The sequence below is a fragment of the Apaloderma vittatum genome, unplaced genomic scaffold (genome assembly GCF_000703405.1).
Source record: "Apaloderma vittatum isolate BGI_N311 unplaced genomic scaffold, ASM70340v1 scaffold8681, whole genome shotgun sequence".
Lineage (NCBI taxonomy): Eukaryota > Metazoa > Chordata > Aves > Trogoniformes > Trogonidae > Apaloderma > Apaloderma vittatum.
The window spans coordinates 18-17,233 of NW_009698470.1; the positions used below are offsets into that span (position 1 = coordinate 18).

The 17,216-nt window shown below is 39.3% G+C and overlaps 1 protein-coding gene across 5 annotated transcripts; it reads left to right on the plus strand.

Annotated features, from left to right (window-relative positions):
* Window positions 1-488: 488 nt before the first annotated feature.
* Window positions 489-7,643, plus strand: CDK1 (cyclin-dependent kinase 1). Of its 5 annotated transcripts, XM_009878025.1 has the most exons (8): window positions 499-535; window positions 2,244-2,321; window positions 3,130-3,137; window positions 3,504-3,614; window positions 4,000-4,170; window positions 4,831-4,895; window positions 5,025-5,166; window positions 7,306-7,643. In XM_009878025.1, the coding sequence occupies exons 1-8, from the start codon at window positions 499-501 to the stop codon at window positions 7,417-7,419; spliced, it is 726 nt and encodes a 241-aa protein (XP_009876327.1). In that variant the 3' UTR covers window positions 7,420-7,643. The 5 variants fall into 5 exon arrangements, with proteins under 5 accessions (XP_009876323.1, XP_009876327.1, XP_009876324.1 ...); XM_009878021.1 differs by lacking the exon at window positions 3,130-3,137 and having other exon boundaries at window positions 489-535; window positions 2,244-2,400; window positions 3,497-3,620; window positions 4,732-4,895; XM_009878022.1 differs by lacking the exon at window positions 3,130-3,137 and having other exon boundaries at window positions 2,244-2,400; window positions 3,497-3,614; window positions 4,732-4,895.
* Window positions 7,644-17,216: the final 9,573 nt, after the last annotated feature.

Genomic DNA, 17,216 nt, shown 5'->3' on the forward strand with positions numbered 1-17,216 from the left:
TTAGAGCTCAGCCGTGCTGGGTGAAGCAGGGTAAGGGAAGGAGCCAGCTGCCAGTCCCGGTACCTTGTGCCTGTTGGCGTGGCTGAGCCTCGTAGCACCGAAGGCTGCGCAGTGTACTTACCCAGTGACACGGGGCCAGCCTTCCCCTGGGAGTTTAGAAAGCGGGGAAATAATCAGTAGAGTTCCTGCTAATGACTAACTACCAAAAAAAAATAGTAAGGTGTGTATTTTCATTTGCTTGGAGAAGCTTTCTTCACAAAAGCATCTTTCTTGTTTGAGTTGGTGTCTAACTGTACTTTGGGATGTGGTTTTTCTAGTTGGAACCCCGAATAAAAACCTGTTTTCATTGAGAACAGTAAGTGTTCCACTTTACATCCTAATTATGTAAGACAACCAGCTTCCAAAGACCTGGCATAATTTCAGTGACTTGGCTGTGAACCATTTTTCACCCTTATGTTTTGTGTTTTTTTCCTGTTCATTTCAGGGATAGCTGTAGCAATGGACGATTACACAAAAATAGAGAAGATTGGGGAAGGTAAGTATGGAGAACTGCGAGCCTTGTAATGCTGCACAACTTGAGTTATCAAGTATGATAGAACCTTAGTGCGCTCTGGCTATTGGAGGAACTACTGAGATTCAACTAAGTGGCAAAATAAGCCATTGCAGCAGCTATCTATATAAAAACTTTCAGACTGCCCTTCTTTTGGAGATAGCATGGTTTATTTGAAACAACCGATCAATCTTGAGAAACGTCTGCCTTCATATTGATGGCTAATGGTTTAATTTTCTTCCAAGAGTGGGGGGGGAAAAGATGTTCTAAGACCTGAAACCAGCTTTTCCATTTTTGGGAGGCTCCTCTATTCCTTTGTACATGAACCTGTTCACCAGTTACTCCTGAAGATGTACTTGTGGTGTGCTTACTTTGCTCAGAGGTGCTGGCTGGGAGTAGTGGTTTGTGGATTATTCTGCTTGGATTTTATCTGGACACTGCTTGTCAAGGAAAAGAGCAGACACTAAACCTCTGGAGAAGTCAATTTTAACAATTAATTGACCGCAATGCACAAGGAAGATTCCTTATTGCTAGCCCGCTTTCACTGGAAATCCAGCCTATGTTAAATGTAGAAGTCAGTGTGTTTTATAATGCTTTAGTCTCGTGTACACTTAAGAATTTGCAGTATGTTACTCTGAGAAGATGCTCTGTAAGGTAATTGTTGTGTTAAAAGGAGAAACACCAATTGTCAATTTCAGTCGTGTTAAAAGAGGCAATGATTGCTGTTGTCCTGGAAACTTTCTTGATGTTCTGATAGGTGAACAATTCTATGTAGGCAATTTAGTAATTTTATACATTCACCCTGCATCACATGCTGTAAGAATGGGTGATTTTTGAGGTGTAAGCACTCTGGAAAAATTTTAGTCAAGATGTTGCTTTGCAGTTAGGACTAAAGTTTAGGCAAAGGTGCCTAAATCCCACAGTAATGCAAAATATATGTGCTTGGATCTCACAGCAAAGCTTTATAAGTGAAGCCTTGTGTATGAATCTTCCTAAAAGAAACCAGTTTGAGTTTAATTTGAGGTATCAGTGCTTCAGGAAGGGTGAAAAGGGAATACTTGAGGTGTCTTGGTTTCTTGAGGGTTGTTCTTCTGTGAACACTGATGATTAAAATAGATTATTTACTCGAGATTTACTACTGGTTCCAATTTTAGCTTCTGCTGAGGCTCACAGCACTACCCTCTCTCCTGCACTGAGGACTGTGCTAGAGGTATTTCTGTAGATCTGACCAACAGATGGACAGGCCCCCAACTGCAGAAGGAACACTACTTCTTTTTCACAGCTAAACCCTGAACTTCTAAATGTTAATGCATCAATGTGATTAAATGTAATGTATCAATAATGAAAACATAACCCCTTGGGGATGAAGAGGTATAGTGATCTTGCCTGAAACTCAAATACTACCTGGTTTTCACAACTACTTCTTCTAAAAATTCATGTTTCATGCTTAGGCTACTAAGTACCCTGACCTAGCAAAGGGTAACTGTTTATGGGTGGTGTGCTTTAAACAAATAAAACCATTGCATGGTTAAACTGCCAAAACTAAGCAGTAGCTTGTAATCAGGCCAAATGCTTAAACAAAATATACTTGATTGCAAAGATTCTTGCCTATGTTAGCAGTTCTTATTTGCACTGACTTACTTGTACCTGAAGCTGGTATTTCCTATGTGCGTTTCACTGTCTTTTTGTTCAGGTACCTATGGTGTTGTGTATAAAGGTCGGCACAAAACCACAGGCCAAGTGGTTGCAATGAAGAAAATACGTCTAGAAAGTGAGGAGGAAGGTGTTCCAAGTACTGCTATCCGAGAAATTTCTTTATTAAAAGAGCTGCATCATCCCAATATAGTCTGGTATGCGTATACTGGTATTCAGCTAAACTCTTTGAGGGGTACTAGATCCCTTCAGATAAGAAACTATTTTTCTACCATGCTAGTGAGGTGACAGCTACTCCTACTTAATACAGTGTCTGTTTTGCAGCAAATAGTTATATTCTCAAATCCTGTGTTTATGCCAGTTTTCTCATTAAGACTCCTTCATGCTGCCTCTTCCCATTCTAGAAACCTAAGAATTTTGTTGATTTCGTAACTTATGGAAATTATCTTCAGAATGGAGGCAGTGTATCTCATGAAAACTGGTTAAAGGTGTTACTTTAGTCGGTCTCAGAATTCTGTTTGCCACCTTGGAATGGGCCATTTGATCTTAGTGTTCTTACGTGAACGCCTGTCATCAATCACTTCCTGGCTGTTTTGTGGCAGAGGTTTACACGTTGTGTTATGATGCTGGCACACCTGAGCTATGTGTGAAACTTAAATCAGTGACTACTTGACACGAAGAATTGATGGCAGCTATTGTCTTCCCCACCAAATATTTACTTGCTCTTTGATGCAGCAAAATACTTTCTCTGACGTCCCTTAACACTGTCCAAGTTACAAACATGGAGATGCTACATGGTTGTGCGCTTGGGTTTAGGAACCATTATAATCTATTAAGGATGAAAGAGATACTTAAACCTATGCAAATCCTGCTATGTCTACTAGATTCCTATTATAATATTCCCTTAAATCCTCCTAGTAATTCAGGCTTGGCTGTAATAAACCAGCTTCAAACAGAAGCTAGGCACCAATACCCACTCTTTTTAAATTGTTTTATTCACAGGCAATAATATTTTTTTCCTAACACTTCCTATGTCTGATACTAGTCATGATGGAACATGAGTTTAAGAGGAAGCATATAGGTTTTTATCTCAGTCCAACTATGTCAAATATATTTGGTTTTCCAGATGACAGTGTAACTCCCCAAGTCTGTTAATCATTGAAGACTGAAAGCTTTTTAAGACTTTCATAATGGGAACCTGGAAATGTCAGCTTGTATCCCCTGTTTAGAGGGGAAATATAACCGTGAGTCAATGCATTTTGCAATGGAGTTAACTGTACATTCAATCTTTAGTCTTCAGGATGTTCTTATGCAGGATTCAAGACTGTACCTTGTCTTTGAATTTCTTTCCATGGATCTCAAGAAATACTTGGACACTATTCCGTCTGGCCAATATTTGGATCGTTCACGTGTTAAGGTAATGAAAACAATTTCTTTATGTGAGAGAGAAGTTAATCTAATGGTGAGCTACAAAGCTATAAGCAGCTCTTATTTTCAGTATAATTAACTCCTTGAAGAGAAACGGAAGTTTAAAGAAGCAGCTGTAGATAATAAGATAAATGTGAGTTTTACTCTCAAATGCCACTTAATTCTTTTAATTACTGAAGTTAAACTGTCTTAAACTAAGCTTAAGTTGGATTAACTTGTGTGGCTTGATGATGGATATTAACTCAATATCTGCAATGCTTTGAATTTCTGTTTTCTATGACTGTGGTGAAAGTTAATGTAAGGGAACAGCTTTAAGTTGCAGAACACTAACTTGTACTTTTTTCTTCCTCCCACTTCACCCTTTCTAGAGTTACTTGTATCAAATCTTGCAAGGTATTGTTTTCTGCCATTCAAGAAGAGTTCTGCACAGAGACTTAAAACCTCAGAATCTTTTAATAGATGACAAGGGAGTGATTAAACTGGCGGACTTTGGATTGGCTCGAGCCTTTGGAATTCCAGTACGGGTATACACTCATGAAGTGAGTGAGTTGGAACACCCTCTTGGTGCTTTGGAGAATGCTTGCTAGCTTCCTGCTAATAATGGAATAGGAAACAGCTAAAAAAGAACAGTAGACTCTTAAGTCATAAACTAACAGTACCTAGAAGTTATATTTCTGTGTTGTATTTTATCCAATGCCTTTCCATCTCCCTGACTGTGTCTTTAAGGTTCCAAAGTGTCTTGCAAATCCCACTGTTACCTTGACAGTGAATCAGATGGGCTAGAATTTGTTGCTCACTGTCTTGTAAGAGCATTTTTGCTTCACAAAGTACTCAAGCTCGTTGAGGGTTTTAGCGGCTAGGTGTTTAATGCTTCCCGTGCTTTGGGAAGTAGTGTAGGCAACTGCCTTGCTTGCAGTAGAAGCTACTGCAAGGGAGACTGTTATATTTGTCTATAAATGAAGTTTGAAACTAGTATTCACTTAAACTTCTAATGCTGGCTAATTCACCAAAAAAACTCTGAATGCTACTTAATAATGAGCCATTGTGCTTGCAGAGGACCTGATTCCACAAACTTGTAACAAAACTTCTTTGTTCAATAGGTAGTGACACTGTGGTACAGGTCTCCAGAGGTGTTGCTAGGATCTGCTCGTTACTCTACTCCTGTAGATATATGGAGCATAGGTACCATATTTGCTGAGTTGGCAACTAAAAAGCCACTTTTCCATGGCGACTCAGAGATTGACCAGCTCTTCAGAATTTTCAGGTATGTCAGGCTGAACCTTTCCTCGCTACTCGTGCTGTGTTGCACAACAGTGCTGCGTGCCTACTGTATTGCAGTAATGCAAACAGATTTCCGACTAACGTGCTTAATATTTTGCTTATGCTTGTGTAGAGCTTTAGGGACCCCTAACAATGAGGTATGGCCTGAAGTGGAATCCCTGCAAGACTATAAAAACACCTTCCCCAAATGGAAACCTGGCAGCCTTGGAACACATGTCAAAAACTTGGATGAAGATGGCCTCGATCTGCTGTCTGTAAGTACTCTTCCCTAAACTGCCGATTAAGAAAGAGAACGGGTAGGTTCTAATACTCTAGAATATGTAAAGTTGTACTAAATCAGTCTTGGTTAGAATGAAGACAGATCTTTGAGCTGTCAGCAGCGGTTTCAGCTGTCACTCTTTTAGAACTGACACCTTGTGTGATTGCTCACTGCTTTCATAAGTAATAGATAACTAGACTACTTCTTGTTAAGCACTTATGCCTCAGATTTTTTTTTTTATACTAATAAGCCAGGTCTAACTTTAAAGCTTTACAGAAGTGCCTAATTGAAGGCTCCTGCCCACAAACTGTACCTGCCACCTTCACAGTGTTTTGAGCTACTGCTAATGAAGGCAAAAAAACCTTACTAGTTCCTTAGATGGTGTTAACACAGTACTAACCTCAAAGCATAGTAAATTCTGTAAAATCTTCCATACTTTTGTCTTAAATGAATAAATATTCACATTTTAGCTTCCTGCTAATGGCTGGTGACAGTGGTATGGCTGAATTTTTAGGCATCTGAAGTCCATTTAATTTCCCTATGGCACTTCTAAGCCTGCAGCAGTATTTGAAGCCTGCAGCAGTAATATCACTTTAAAGGCAAAAATATTTAGTATTTCATTCTAGAGCACAAGCTCAAGTGTATCAATGAACGTGTGAATGTCTTCTTCTATAGAGTGTTGCAGGTAGAAGTAGTATGTAAAATAGCTATCTTTGAAAATGGATTACATGTTTTTGTGTCAAGACCAATTGCTTAAGTGAGGCTGTAAACTTTAGATCCTTCACAAGCTAAATGACTCCTGTGCCAGCATTTCAAAGCCTTTAATGGCTGTCATCAAAAGCTTTAGTCTACCAGACACTAAGTTCCTGGAAAAACTGTGTTCCAGACTGCTCAGAGAAGAAATGGTCACTTTATCAGCTGCAGTGCTATAATCTTAATGCCACAGCACCCCTTTTTCACAGAAATTTGCCCCTTTTTGTCTGAGTCAATTTTAAGAGAACCTTTGATTATAGCTATTAGCTACAGGATACTGTTGTTCTAGGGTGTAGCTAATGGGAACCTGTCAAGGTAAAACTGGACATGCAAGGTTAAATTTAGAGACCGTGTTGCATTTGGCAGGAGTTCAGAGAATAAAAATGCTAATTCAGTGTCTTAAATCAACTTGGAAGATTCCCTATAGATTGAAGTCTAAAGATAGTTAAATGTCAGGACTGAATACTGGGCAGAGTAACACCCATTAAGCTTTTATTTTTTTTCTGGAAGACAAATTTGTAGTGAGGATGGAGGAGAAGCAGCTGGTAGAATCCTAATTACTTGAATTTGAAATGTACTTTCAGTTAGTAAAGAGAAACAAATGCAAAAAGACTTTGCTAGTTTTAGTTTAGTGGAAAACTGCTAAAGACTTCATTCCTTTCCTCTTTTTGGCTCCTCATTGTATGATATGAACTGTAGATGTTTTTTTTTTTTTCCTTAACTGGTACCAAAATAAGTCTGCTGTTCTAGAAAGTTCTGGGGGCTGTTTTAGTGACTATGGCATCCCCCTCTATTTGGTCTCATCAACTTTATTGAGGACTTCTTCAACTGAAGTAATTTATTGCAAAGAAACTCAAGTTCTTTAACTCTGGGTTTCCTTAGTTCTACCTGCTTATATTCTGCTTTCCCGTTTGGATTCTGTAACTGAATGATCACTCTTATTTTTAACTCTAAACCACTGTGCCAAGCTGAGTAGAAGCAATTTGACATCAGTTTCTTCAATGTCAGTTTAACAAAACAAGCAGAAGACCACTTGTCCTTGTAAGCATTTTGGGCTTTAACAACCTAAAGCTTATTAATTTCTCTTAGTTGAGAAGCTCAGTCTAATAATTACTGTCACTTGATGCCTGGCGCTGGATTTAGTTCAGTGCATGTTGTACCTTGCTACATGCATGGGCTGAGGTTACCGAATGAGGTGTTAGGTGTTACTGCTAACCTCCTGCTGACTTGGTGGTGGAACTAACCTCTCCTATGTGAAATCGCAAAACAAAGCTTGGCTTTATGGCTACTTGATTATTCCTATGGTTAAATATCTACTTATTTGATGTGATTTTAATTCCCATTTCATGAAGAACTAAATGTGTTTTGTTTTTTCTTCCAGAAAATGTTAATTTATGATCCTGCAAAAAGAATTTCTGGCAAAAAGGCTTTGAACCATCCATATTTTGATGACTTGGACAAATCCACTCTTCCTGCTAATCTGATTAAGAAATAATAGACATTTGGACTAAATCAGCCAGAATGAAATAATTGTGATTACTTTTACTATTAAGTCTGTCTGTAATTTTAATGTCTGTCTTTCTGTTTTAAAACTGTGGCTCTGTTCAGTTTGTTTTGCTTTAAGTGTTATCTAAATGTAAATATTAACCTTTTAGGGCTGAATTCAAATACAATGCAAATACTGCTGCCATTAATGCAGTGAAGTTTCTATAAATAAAGCTTTAAAGCCTAGTGAAGGAGTGGACTTCTTTCCAGACTATGGATGCGCTCGACAAGAGGATTCCATTTTCTTTGGGATGTGTGGGTACGGTACCACTTGTCTAAAAAGTGACTAAATTACTAAACTGTCGTTCTTGATATTATAGGAAGATGCAGTAGGAAATTCCTCTGATGTTTGAGATGTTTCAGTATATGTCAGTTAAAATTTTACTGGAGCATGGCAATTATGTGCCAAAGGACATGTAAACTGAGATATTTTGACCTGAAGAATTGCAGCTCACTGCTTAAGCCAAGTAGATGGCCAAACCTCAGTTTAGGGTTTGAGATTTTCGAAGGTATTTGGAAAAGTCTGTGTTGTGTATGCTTTTCTGTAATATTGAAGGCCCAAGAATTTAACTAGATGTTGGCATCTTAAGAATTGGCACAGTTCCAGCTCCTGGACCTGCTAAGGTACATCTTCAACCTTACCTCAACTGTCTAGACACCAGTGTGTCACTGCTTAACAGGGCTCCTTCCAGCTGCTAATAGTAATGCAGTTCTGATTCTTATTAAAGGTAAGAGCCTCCTGGATTATGCTTGAATTTGGAAACTAGTCTGTTTTCATCCAGGAATAGTCAATTAAATGTTGAGTTAACATGACTTCTAGGAGTGCTCTTGTACACTGAGATGCTACATGTCTACAGACTCTCCCATGGTTGAAGTGGGAGCTTTATAAATCCCAGCATTTAACTTTACAAGTATTGTAAAAAATGTAAACAAAATTCAGAGGTATATACTGATTATGTTAGATTTCCAGTTGCTACTTCTATTTTTAGCTTTCAGATACATCACTAAGGATGTGCTGCACAGATGTCCTTAAGTCTCATTGGATCTAAGCTCTTCATAAACACTGAGGTTTTCAAAGAGCCTTGTGTGAGACTTTGAAACAAAAGTGGTGGAGAAGGTGACATCCTGTCCCTCAGCTGCTTATTGTGTCTGTTGATCAGTAGCTGGAAGTATTAGTGTTAGACCTAGTGTTTATTAAATAGCATTTTTAGATGTAAATTCCTGTTGGGGTGTTAGCATTGCTCTCTGGAAAGTGGTTCTTAATCTCTACAAGTATCTAGACACTGTCAGCTTAATGGAATCATTTAGCAGTGGAGAGGTGTTTGTATTTTGGTTTTTTCTTCTTTTTTTTAATTACTTATACTGAAAGTTATTTCTTAATTGAAGGCAGAAGGGATGAAGATTGCTATAGCTGACTCCTTTCTATTAATATCACTAATAGAATACAATTCCAAGACAAATTAAACTAGGGACGTTTATCTGCTTTTCAATGTAGTAACTCGATATGAGGTTTGCAGGCCAAGGGATAGTACTAGCTGTTTACCTCAGTGTAGAAAAATGAGGAAAACCTGCTAGCAGCTGCTCTGAAAATTGGAAGCTAATGTATTTGAGCAAATACTTGGGACCTTAATATTTAGTTTATCTCTTCCTTGTGGACAGGCTTTTATTTAATTTCTTGTGGAGAAGGTTTCAGTTAGGCAAACTCAGATTTTTATTGCTTGCAACACTAGTAAAGCCTTATTTTTGTTATGTGACTACCAGTGTCTGTTTCATGTAACAAAGTGAATGCTTTAGTCTATCCTAACTAAAAGATTTCAGTACTAAAATTTCTAAAGAAAGCTTTTTAAACAATTTACTACAAGTCTGCAGTCTTTTGTTTACTGTTACGAATGGTGTGGTACAGCTGGCATTGCAGCTCAGAATGAACTTGGAGTGCTTCTAGCAAACAGGACAGCGAAAGGAACATCACACTGTCCCTCTGTGCCTGAGCTCTGGTGCTGTGAGTATTGCACTCAGAGATGTGGCTCATTTCAATAGCTCCATTCGGAAATACAGTGCAAGGGTATCAATGATAAAAATAACTTACCTTAAGGAAAAAATACATTATCTACTCTTTGTAACTGCCCTGTTTTCTAGACCCAGTATGTGGAAGGTTTGTGATGCTCAAGACTTGGCCACCTGAAACTCCCATTTTACGGCAGTAAACCTGAGGTACCTTGCACTTTTGGGACTTACCCCACTGTGCGTAATAACTGGCAGCTCTGTTTATTGTTAGTGCTTTGGCTGTCTGTTATGAGAATTGAATTGTGATACTACAACATTTACCCTTCAGTTTAGGACGTTGTAGTGCATGCCTGGGTTACTCTGGTTCCTAATTTTTATTACAGTGTTTAGACAATTGAGTTGTACTAAACTAACAGTTGGATATGGGCTCACCAGGTGATGGTCAGCATTTTTTCATGGCTGCAGATGGAGAATGATTAGCTGAAAACAGAAAATATTGTACCTTTTCTGAAGTGACTAGAAGTCAATGCTTTAACTGTTTTTTGGTTTTGTGGTGTGGCTGGTTTTTTTTCCCCTCTCACTACATATGCAGTAGATTTAGTACCAAATTACTTAGTAATTAAGTTACTATGTGCCCACTTACTCATAGTGTGACTACATTGAATTTAAAGTTACCTTTATGGGCTTCTATAGTGATAATGAGCATCTGTAAAAGCTCCATAAGCTTGCAGTAGCTTACTTTTGAATGTTCTAAGAACTGGGGGTGGCGCTACTTTATTTAAGCACAGTTTGCTTTTTGTTGCAATAGTTCCATAATGTTGCATCAGTATTACTTTTGGTGCTGTGGCTACTGCTCAGTAATATGTTCTCTACCAGAGCACAGGCAAACCCCAGCAGAGAAGGATAAACTTGTTTGAATATCCCATTAAAAAATTGTGCAGATGAAAAAGTTTTGTATGTACAAGAATGGAATTTCATACCAGATCTGATTAGGATGTTGGTGTTGCTTTTTAAATTTTTTTTTTTATTTTAGTTTCCAAGTGCTAGCAAGCTCTGTTCTTTTAAAAATAGCTGACTACCTACTAGATACTTTCAAACTGAGCTCAGCTGCTTTTATTTTACTCAGACGTAATAATTTTAGTGAGAATATGGTATTACCATCTGCTGCTTTTAAAATAAGTGGCTCTTAAAAATAGATATTTCACAGGGAACAAAGAAAAGAGGAGGAACTGTACTTTTGAAATCCCTGAATGGGGTAAATACTATAAATGCTGGTATAAAAAGAAACCTCTGTACCTCTTCACGTGCTGGTGTGGATGTCAGGGTCAGAGGTGGTCCTTCCTGGGCCAGTACTTGCAGTTTTATGCTGCAGTGTTCCATGAATCCATCCTTTCTTTCATTTGAACAAGCAGAGCAGGGTGAGCCAACAGGCATGTTCTGCTGCAGACTTGACCTGTTTCAACCAAAGCTTCAATTACAATATGTTCTTTTCTAGTGACTTACCTTCTTGTGGGTGTTTTCCTATCATTGTTCATGCACCTTTATAACATCTGGAGATGGAACATCAGAAAAAACCCTTTTCCTGAAATTGCTGCTACCAAACACAGAACTTATGCAGAATAGTGTGAAAGACATGTGCAAGGTTTCCTAAATACTTCTTCAATGGAGAAAGTTTTCAGTTTGAGACGCGTCTCCTTTCTGGTCTAAACCCATTGTGAGAACCCTTATAAGCATTTTTGTTTCTGTTCCGGTTTTCCTCTGGAAAGCAGGAGCTCTGCAGAGCTGAAGCAGGAACTTCTTCCCATCCTGAACTGCCCTGGCTTTTGTTCACCAACCTTGCACTTTTCTTGTCCAAATAGGTCTGTGTGCTGGCTTTGGCATCTGTGCTGCAGGGTTACCTACCCTTGTTCCCAAAGCAGTGTCTGTAGTCGCCTCAGTGGGGCAAGAATGTTTTGAGCCTGGTCAGCAAGTTGCAACTGACTTACTTGTAACCTGCTCTGTTAGCTCTATCTGGCCATCTGGTAATATTTGTTTTAGAGAGAAGGAAAAAAAAAAAGGGAGGGGGGAACTCAGAGTCACAGACAAACCCCTCACCCACAATTTATATACTGATCTGAAGGAGTAAGGCTAAGCATAATCTCATAAACCCTACACTCTGTGGACTCCGCACCTAGAGGGCTTGATAATATCAACTTTAGGTGCTGTAGAAATATGTTCAATGACTGTCCTAACCCAAGTTACAACTAGTGATAATTTATCAGTACTAGGAAAGGGCTATTCTCAATCTGAGCTGCTAAAGCAAAAACTTGAACACTTACTGCAACTGCAGTTACTAGAACCAGAAGATTGTATTTACTGTGACTGGTAAAGCTGAGTCCATTGGAACACCACATAATTTGCTAGGAAGTGAGAATATTACCTGCTCCTTTACACTGTGTGCAGAGTTAGTGCCAAGGGGAATAAGGTTAAGGTAATGATGTGTGTGACAAAAGGAAGGTGGTTAATGATTAAAAAAAAACCCAAAACTTATTAAATGAAGGAAAATGCTGAATGCCTATAGACAATTAAAGTTGGAAAATGTGCCCTATGCATAAGCTGGTTTCCAACTGAAGCTGCTGTTACTCACATCAATAGACCACCTTGCGGAGGTACCAGGCTTTCAGGGGCTGATGAGGCACTGCCTTGGGACAGTCCTGCAGCAGCTGGTAAATACATATTTGATCTGATTCCTGTGGTGCTAAAAGAGGACTGACTTCAGCTTTGCTGTGTGTAGACTTGTTTTCAGCATCTGTATAATTTGTTTCCTTCAGAAAGGAGGGGATGTCAAGCTATTGTGTCACTACTAAACAACCTAACGAACCCCTCGTTTGTCCTGGAACATGCACTACACAGTGTTCCTTTGCTACTTCATCTGTTGCAGAATAAGGTAGATGTAAGATTTGTAACAGTCCAAGGGGGATGGGAAATGTACCTGCTGCTGTCATAAAGATATAATTGCAGATGCATTTGCTACACTTAAAATCACTTCCAAGCAGCAAATAAAACTTCTACAGCAAGTAGTTGAGAATTTACTAGCATTTGTGTATCATATCTGGGGTTATGTCTCAATAGTATTTTTTGAACAGCAGAATCTACTGCCTGGGGTCTACCAACCTGCCTGAAGACAGCACTATTACTGGGTCTATTTGATTTCGTTTTGCATCAGCTCTGTAAAAACTGAGTGAGAATAAGGAAACTGGTACAGAGACCATACTTCATTAAGACTGACTATTCATTCTCGACCAAGTTCCTTGCCTTATTTTGTGACAAGCTGCATCAATTTATAGGGTAACATAAAAATTTCCCATTGCTTTGACCACCAGTTGCTTTGGTTTACATCTGCTTCATCAGTGGCTGATTTCAAGTAACAACTCTTGGTTTTGTTCCCACTGTGCATTCCTGTATAATAAAGAATTGTTTCTTCATATGTCAGCAGGGCACTGGGTGCTCACCTCTGTTGCTGGGCATATTTTACTTCAGTGTGGTCTGCCAGATATTTCAATATATTCTCATTTTGTTTGAATCAATAGCAGCCTTTGTTGATGCTGCTGCTGACCAACTGACTTATGTCACAAAATCACAGTATCTTTTTGGTTGCAAGAGACCTTTAAGACCATTGAGCCCAACCATTAACCTAGCACTGCCAGGTCACTACTAAACCATGTCCCTAAGCACCAGATCAACACGTTCAATGCCTGCAAGCGTGGCAATTCTGCCACTGCTCTGGGCAGCCTGTTCCAGTGCCCAATGACACTTTCAATGAAGAACTTCCTAATATCCAGCCTAAGCCTCCTCTGGCACAACCCCCAGCTATTTTCTCTAGTCCTATTGCTTGCTTCTAGGGAGAAAAGACTGATCCTCCTATCCACCCCCCTTTCAGGTAGTTGTAGAGAGGACAGTAGAGAGGATAAGGTCTCCTCTCAGCCTCCTTTTCTCCAGGCTGAACAACCCCAATTTCTTCAGCTGGTCCTCATAGGACTTGTGTTCCAGACCCTTCACGAGCCTCGTTGCCCTTTTCTGACCCACTCCTGTGCCTCAATGTCCTTCTTGTAGTGAGGGGTCCTGAGCAGTAAGTTTCTGAAGGACAATGCTACGGATTCTCGAATATATGTGTGCAGTATAGGTGGCTGGCTGCCTTAACAGAAGAATTGGAAGTGGTAGCCCATCTCTCCTAGTTGCTATGATGACAGGTATAATGTCTTTGGGGATAATCAGTGGCTTTACGTGATTAGTTATATTCAGTTCTTTGAACTTAGTAAAGGCCTTTCTGCTGATCTCTATAGAGTTTAGACTAGGCTGTTGGAGGGTGCTGTTTAAGAAAGTATTTTCCCAAATCATTTTAAGTGGTAATCTATTGAATTTAATTTTCAAAAGTTCCCATGTAAAACTTGCAAAATATCCAGTATGTGCAATGCAACATGTTTGTGACTGAAAGTCAAAACCTGTGATCTTGGTAATTTCCAGCATGGATCCTTAGTCCTGGAGGAAAATACTTTTCCCATCACAGTTTAGACTTGCTTAGCAAGCCATGCCCATGGGCCCTTCTAATCCAAGTGGGGCTAAAGGAGCTTCCCTGTTTGTGATTCGCTCTGCATCGATCGCTTTTCTTTGTACAAGACCTATTAGCTATCACTTTTCCTGCCCATTGCTGGTATTTCAGAAGAGTTATTTTTGCCTAAAAAAAAGAGATTTTGTGCCTCTATTATTAAAAGTCCTCACTCCTATTCCCTCCATCTCCAGTTGCCCTTCAGTGCTGTTTTTCTTCCTCTCTTTTATCTGAGACCATTGACTTAAGAGGCATCAGAGATGGAGCTCTTTTAAGGCTATTCTCCTTGACAGTGATTAGAGCAAGAACATCATAACCAAACCAAGGGCTGGCTCTGCCTGTCTTGCTTCCAACAGGGACTAAAGGGATATAAGGAGAGTTATCTAATACCTGAGGTTGTTCCATCTCAACTCCCAAATTGGTGGCATGGAGGTTAAAAGGAAAGGTCAGTCCTTTCTACCCTGTAGGCTCTCTTAGTGGATCATGCTGTGACCGGCTTACTGCTGTGACCTAGCAGGTCTTCAGACACCTGTGGAGATCAGAAAGGATTCGCCTAGCTGAAGGATGGCAGGGAAAAGACTGAGTCTCTTAGTGTCCTTCTCATGGGTCATCTTTGGTTGCTTCCCACAGGATCATGACACTTTTTGTGTTATCTTGGAACAGTCACTCATCACTCAGTGTGAGAAAGTTCCTGAGCTCCATTTCAACCTCTTGCTGTGTAAACTGTGGACAGTAATGTAAATATTTCACAACTCTTTGCTGAACTTATTTTGCTCTGGGCTCTGAACATATAATAATTTGTACTACAAATGTGCCTCACACCTGGCAATTCTTTTTCCCTGCAATGCAGGCATGTGTCTCTGAAATACTTTTGGCTCACTGGCTGCAAAAAAACCCAAGGAAGCGTTCTCTATTAGATTTGTCTTGGTCTTGTTTTAAAGTTATAATTTGAGTATGAGGAATTGCAGCTTCTATTACCTTACCCAGCTCAGAATTCCTGAGATGTAATGTGACTACTGACTTGCTGGGAAATCAACACTTAGTCAGCATCCTTTGGTGACAGGCAAAAGAAGAAAAGGAAGAAGTGAAACAGTGTAGAACATATAAAACTGGCAGATAGGTAAGAACACTTAAAACTATTTTCTGTTCCCACAAGGGAAAAAAAAATATTTATGGGGAAGCCTTTCTTAAAAGTTGTCTGAGAAATAATCAAGATTTTAATAGTAAAGTAAAATTTAGAAGACTTTGGGAAGTCTGATTGTATTTTACCTCAATGGAGAAATCTTGTACTTTTCCCTGGATCAGTAATTAATAAATTTTATATTCTTTCTTACCCTGTAGGGCTTAATGTATGAAAATAAAACCAACGGAGCTGTAGGAAACATTATTTTAGATGAACTATGACAAGACATAGTGAAGTCCTGATGTGTATTTAGTACAAAAATCACATTGTTATTCCTAGTTTCTTTGTTTCTTTTGCCTCTTAGCCACGAGGTGTCACTCTGGTACCTCAGTACTGACAACCACTGCAAGGGGGCAGGGAAGATGAGAAAAACTCGTATCAGACTGTCCTGGCTCCATGAAAAATTGAAGGGTATTTATTTTCTGGTACGCAGCCAGGCTGAAAATACTATCTGAAATAAAGCCTTTCATGGAACATCTGGGCAGTTAAATTCTGCTAACTTCAAAGATGTCCAGTACCATACTGATTTCTTCTTTTAGTGAAGAATCACTCAGGCTAACATACAAAAGCCTCTGTAAAACTATTTCATGCCAAAATTAATGATCAGAATGTCTATGCTTAATAAAGCAAGTATCACAGAAGTGTCAGTCAATATAGTTAAACTACAACAGGCTCATAATCAGTCTCACAAATCCCTGTCAATTGTCCACAGTGGCCAGTTTGGCAGTGGATTTTTTTTTTAAGTCTGTGTGCTTAATCTCTAGATTTCCTGTTCTGTACTTTATGTGTGTGTGCAAAATTGTGCCTCTGTTTTTGTTTTGCAGTCTGTCATTTTTTAAGTACCGTTCATAAGCTTGACTAGATTCTCTGATGGGGGGAAAAAAAAGGTCAAATTTATAGCTGCTGAGAGTCTGGTCCTCAATGCTGACGTTAAATAAAAGGTCTTGTTTTCATTTGCTGATACGGTGTTCTCCTAATGCAAAAGCTTTTGGCTAGAAGCAGAGCTATGTAAAATACTTCCCAGATGACTCGATCTGCTGTCAGAGGCATGGGATTTTACAGTCACATGCCTGGTAAAATTCATTCCAGTGCCGGTACATGAAGCATTAGGATTTTTTTTCCTCTCCTTCCTCAATGTACAGATACATAACTAACACAAGTTTACACCAATAATTCTATTTACTGAGCTGCTTGAGGCAGAAATGTGAGTGCTAATGCCTAAGAGATGTACTTTGATACAGCTATCCTTGGGAAGGATAAAATACACTAATTTCCCAATTCTCGTCCAAGTGCTTATAATATGGCCTAGATAAAAGGGCATTTTACACATAGTCTAAGAGCATAAATAAATACAAATATACAGCAAGTGTCCTCTTACAACATGTGGCCCTGTCAAAGTACTCGTTCTTGTAAGTGGGGAAAAATATTAATGCTGCTGCTTTCTAATGGGGTAGTTTTCAGTCAGAGATGTAAAATCACACATAACACACATCTCCACAAGTAACATCAATTCTAAGGACAGAGATTGAGTGCAAAGAAAAAGAGAGTCTTTAGTAAAATCTGTCACTGGCTTAACTCAGAGTCACTGTGCATCATTCTTCAACTCATGTAATCGATGCCATGATTTAACTCTTACCACGCATCTTCAAAACCCCAGACCATCAGCCAGACTGTGCTCCTTTCCAACAACCGCGCAGCATGGCGTGTTCGAGAGCTGCCTTGTCAGCTGCAACACGGGGCAATGCAACCAACACCACACACACGCTCAGAGGTGGGAACGACCCTGTGTTTGGGGAGCTCAAGACATAGCTCCTTATTGAGAGGCTACAGGAAAGAAAGCTATGGAAGATGCTTTTTTTCTTAGGAAATGACTAGATGTATCCTCACTACTCCTGCCATGTACAACATAAACTAGACTGGTTTCTTTAAAGCAAAAAAAAAAAAAAATAGAGAGAAGGCAGGCGGAGCTGAATTT

Coding starts and splice junctions, on each gene's coding strand:
- CDK1 (XM_009878021.1), top strand. CDS start 499: ATGGACGATTACACAAAAATAGAGAAGATTGGGGAAG. Junction 4,171..4,731: donor TACGGGTATACACTCATGAA/GTGAGTGAGTTG, acceptor TTTGTTCAATAG/GTAGTGACACTGTGGTACAG. Junction 5,167..7,305: donor ATGGCCTCGATCTGCTGTCT/GTAAGTACTCTT, acceptor TTTTTCTTCCAG/AAAATGTTAATTTATGATCC.